Source organism: Mya arenaria, chromosome 13, assembly GCF_026914265.1.
Source record: "Mya arenaria isolate MELC-2E11 chromosome 13, ASM2691426v1".
Lineage (NCBI taxonomy): Eukaryota > Metazoa > Mollusca > Bivalvia > Myida > Myidae > Mya > Mya arenaria.
Window position 1 is genome coordinate 47,548,420 of NC_069134.1, and position 4,570 is coordinate 47,552,989.

Genomic DNA, 4,570 nt, shown 5'->3' on the forward strand with positions numbered 1-4,570 from the left:
CCTCTACTGTATGATGAGAATGTGAATGCTCACTAAGTACACTAACAAGTTTGAGTTTGAATTACCATAACTTATTATAAAACTCAACTCCTGTTTCACTGTCCATTCCAAGTCAGTTACCTCAACATTTCTTAATAAAGATGTTTAAATGTTTGCGTTGCAGTCTGTCTTTGCTATATTGTTACGTTGTGTCTCTCTCGTTGCGTGCCTTCAAAGCATTATCCTTCTGTCTCTACACAGTGTCATCGCGGAGCTGTTGCTTACTGGCCTTGTTCCTGTTCTGTCCTTTATATATTTGATAATTGTTAAGCTTTTCCCTTTATGAACGAACTAAAAACCGGCCGAGCCTTTGTGTCTGCGTGCTTTTGTTAATATGCATGTTGTTTTACGTAGGTAGCACTACCCTTTAAGTCGCTTAATTTTTAACCACAAATCTATTAAAAAACTGTTGGGCTAAAATACAAACCATCAACTGAACCAGATTTATACAATTTCGTTATAACCACAACACACAACAACAAAACGAACGGATGAACAGAGATTTATTAAGAAGATAAAGGACGAAAACAAATACAAATGCAATGTCAATGTGAAAAGGATCGTAATCTCAACTCCCCGCACTTCTTTGTACTGGATTTCTTTATTAATAGCCATCTACAATAAGAAACATAGCAGTTATTGGATGTTGTATGTTTAATATAAGTTGTTCTTGTTTTAATTAAAATACGACTCCAGACTTATAATTTAAGGCAGTACTGTCCATTACTATGGAAGAGAGTATTATTTCACTTGAGTGCAGTTTGACCAATCCTGACTCTACATGTAAATGTCAGATATAAATAGAACAGTCAGCAATCATGCATGTTAGCTGTAGAAGAGCTCATATTTGATGTGTTCTTGCGTTAGCCTGGTCTTATACAAGATTATTTTATATTGCATACAAATATAAATATTACCAAATATACTATTTAGAGCATAAAAGGTACATACATGATCGGTGTCCATATGAACCAGAACCGCCATAATGAGATCCATAAACGCCATGGCGACCATACATTGAGTTACTTCCGTGACCGTATTGTCCGTATCCACCATAACGGCTTCCGTATCTACTGTGAATTGATTTGTGTCCGTACACTCCATGCCGTCTTCCGTATCCACTGTAAAGCGATCCTAGTCCGTATCCTCCATACCGACTTCCGTATCCACTGTAAAGTGATCCGTGTCCGTATCCACCATGACTACTTCCGTATCCACTGTAAAGCGACCCTTGTCCGTATCCTCCATATTGACTTCCGTATCCACCATTAAGCGACCCTTGTCCGTATCCTCCATAGAGACTTCCGTATCCACTGTAAAGCGACCCTTGTCCATATCCACCATACTGAGATCCATATCCACTACCATAAAGTGATCCATATACACCATACCGTGATCCATATCTCCCCAAATGGGAACCATATCCTCTACCTAATCCACCATAAAGTGATCTGTATCCCCCATTGAGTGATCCGTATCCGGTACTGTATCCACTAAGTCTTCTACCGTATCCTCCACTATAATATGATCCTTGTTGGATGGCCTGCACGGCTACCAGACCCAGGATAACGACAAGAATAAGACCTGTGACCTGCATGTTTGGACCTGTAATATCGTCCAAAACATTACACTTAAACAAATTGCCTTTGGTTTTTGTTTGCTCATAAAACTTAATCTAACGTAACGAATCTGACTCTTTTGTGAAATGATTGCTTAAAGTACTAAAGACATTTAATACATTAAGCGGTAGAAGATGTATCAAAGAATAAATCAAATGTGCATAAAACCAAACTTTTTGTTGTTTGAAATATTGTTTCGTTCAATGCATTAAACCAGATCGCAGGGCAAACATAATCGGAATGAATTAAAAAATAGCATTACATGACAGAAACTATCCAAATATCTAAAATAATTTAAATTGGACTGATAAGTTGTTTTGAAACTTTGAAGATGTAAGGACAATAGCCAGCATGGTATTGCATTTTTATGAGGATAAAATAACTGGGACTTGCCAGTGATGTTAAGCACTTTCCCCATCAAAATCAATGCTTAGGTGACATTTTCTTAAGATATACTTCATTTTGAACGATGTTTATTGCGAGCTAAAAATATATTTTTTATCAGGAATTCAGCAGAATTGATTTATCAGGAATTCAGCAGAATTGAGTGTGAAATAAAATAGAACAAATCTACGAAATACACAATTACTGCTCATAATATAAAGTGATTATTTTTCTGTAAAATACATTCCTATGAAACCAACTTAACTAAATTGAATTGCAAGAAGCAATTCTCAGTAATTACCATGTTGATTTTTTTGTTTTTCTCAAAGTCATAACATAAATATGAATTTACTGATAATACACAGCATATACTGAAATACAAACATTTTAATTTGTGCGCTTAAACACTGTTGTTGTAACCCCATATTTTAGGTTAAATATATATTCGCAAACCATTATCAGAAATTTAACAAACCTGGTTATTTTCTGTATCTGATCCAAGTATCCAAAGTCGGAGCTGACCAAATGTTTGGGATTGAACACGTTTACTGTCATCTTTTATACAAAATATGTGACCACAACTAAAGGAAGCAATGGCTACGTTAGCGTCACGCAAAACAATTATCTATGTAATTTATTGATTGAAAACTAGAGTGATTAGCCATCGACCGGCAACGTCATAATACGTATAATCTTAATGATGTGAGTTGCTTCAAGCATCATTGATTGCACTGTCTTAACACCATGTCATCGCCCAACCTACTAATAAATGCATACTTATGCACTCTTAAATCATGTCGCCACTTTGTAGTGATATTTATGTATAACTACCGCTATGTCACTAACAATAATCATTAAAGTCAGAAATATGAATTAATTCACCGGGATACTATAATACATATATGTTATGAGTGTATGGATGTCATTAAAATGACGATTCAGAAAAGAAGATACAAATATAAAGCTCGCTCTTGGTCCCGTTGAATCCAACGTAGTGGGTTTAACACAATTAGCCAAAACTCTTTATTCTTGTTTACTCGAAACGTAAAAGTTCATTTTGATAAAACTATGTAACCGTTTAATAATAATTTGCATATGATCGTATTTAACATTTCCCAAAAACGTATTCCAAACTACGTGTTCATTGAGTTAGTCAATTAGAAATATCATTAGCTTGCAAAGTGTGTAATGCAATCAACGTTTTGTTCTGTAACATTAAGATATGCAAAAAGAGATCAATGAAAACAAAATTACAGTATGTTGAACTTTTATTACACCAACAGCCCTAGTTATGGCAGGAGCAATTATATATACTATACATATAATGTCGAAGAAAAATAATACGTTATCTGTAAACTGACTGTTGCTTTGTCAGGCCAGTTTGCATTAAATGTTAAGGCGATGTTATAATGATTTAGGCTTATTGCCCAATGTGGGTTGTTGTCGAATGATTAAGGCAATGAATGTTGTTGTCGAATGATTAAGGCAAAGAAAGGTTATTGTCGACTGATTAATGCAATGAAGGTTGTTGTCGAATGATTAAGGCAATGAATGTTGTTGTCGAATGATTAATGCAATGAAGGTTGTTGTCGAATGATTAATGCAATGAAGGTTGTTGTCGAATGATTAATGCAATGAAGGTTGTTGTCGAATGATTAAGGCAATGAAGGTTGTTGTCGAATGATTAAGGCAATGAATGTTGTTGTCGAATGATTAATGCAATGAAGGTTGTTGTCGAATGATTAATGCAATGAAGGTTGTTGTCGAATGATTAATGCAATGAAGGTTGTTGTCGAATGATTAATGCAATGAAGGTTGTTGTCGAATGATTAATGCAATGAAGGTTGTTGTCGAATGATTAATGCAATGAAGGTTGTTGTCGAATGATTTGGGCAATGAAGGTTTTTGTCGAATGATTTGGGCAATGTAGGTTATTGTCGAATGATTTGGGCAATAAAGGTTGTTGTCGAATGATAAGGGCAATGAAGGTTGTTGTCGAATAATTTGGGCAATGTAGGTTTTGTCGAATGATTTGGGCAATGAAGATTGTTGTCGAATGATTTGGGCAATGAAGATTGTTGTCGAATGATTAAGGCAATACAAGTTGTCGTACAAAGTAAACTCATACAAAGTTCCAAACCAGATTCGTGACGGACTCAAGACATTTTAACATTCTGCCAAGTGTGATCATTTGACTCACTGCATCATATCTGCATCATATACGATAAAAAACAGCGTATAAACCCACTGCCTACTGTCTTCACGTGACTCACTGCATCACATCTGCATCATATACGATATAAACCAGCGTATAAACCCACTGCCCACTGTCTTCATGTGACTCACTGAATCACATCTGCATCATATACGCAAGAACCAAGCGTATAAGCCCTCTGTCCACTGTCATCACGTGACAAACTGCATCATATATGCATCATACTAGCAAGAACCAAGCGTATAAACCCATTGCCTACTGTCATAACGTGACTCACTGCATCATATCGGCATCATAAAGCAAGAACCCAGCG

At 35.8% G+C, this 4,570-nt stretch overlaps 1 protein-coding gene across 1 annotated transcript; it reads right to left on the reverse strand.

Annotated features, from left to right (window-relative positions):
- Window positions 1–525: 525 nt before the first annotated feature.
- LOC128214518 (keratin-associated protein 19-2-like) lies at window positions 526–2,668 on the reverse strand. Its single transcript, XM_052921021.1, has 3 exons — window positions 2,518–2,668; window positions 991–1,644; window positions 526–654 (listed from the first exon to the last, which is right to left on the reverse strand). Exons 2-3 carry the CDS (start codon window positions 1,634–1,636, stop codon window positions 644–646), a joined length of 657 nt encoding a protein of 218 aa, XP_052776981.1. The 5' UTR covers window positions 1,637–1,644; window positions 2,518–2,668; the 3' UTR covers window positions 526–643.
- Between the last annotated feature and the right edge of the window lie 1,902 nt (window positions 2,669–4,570).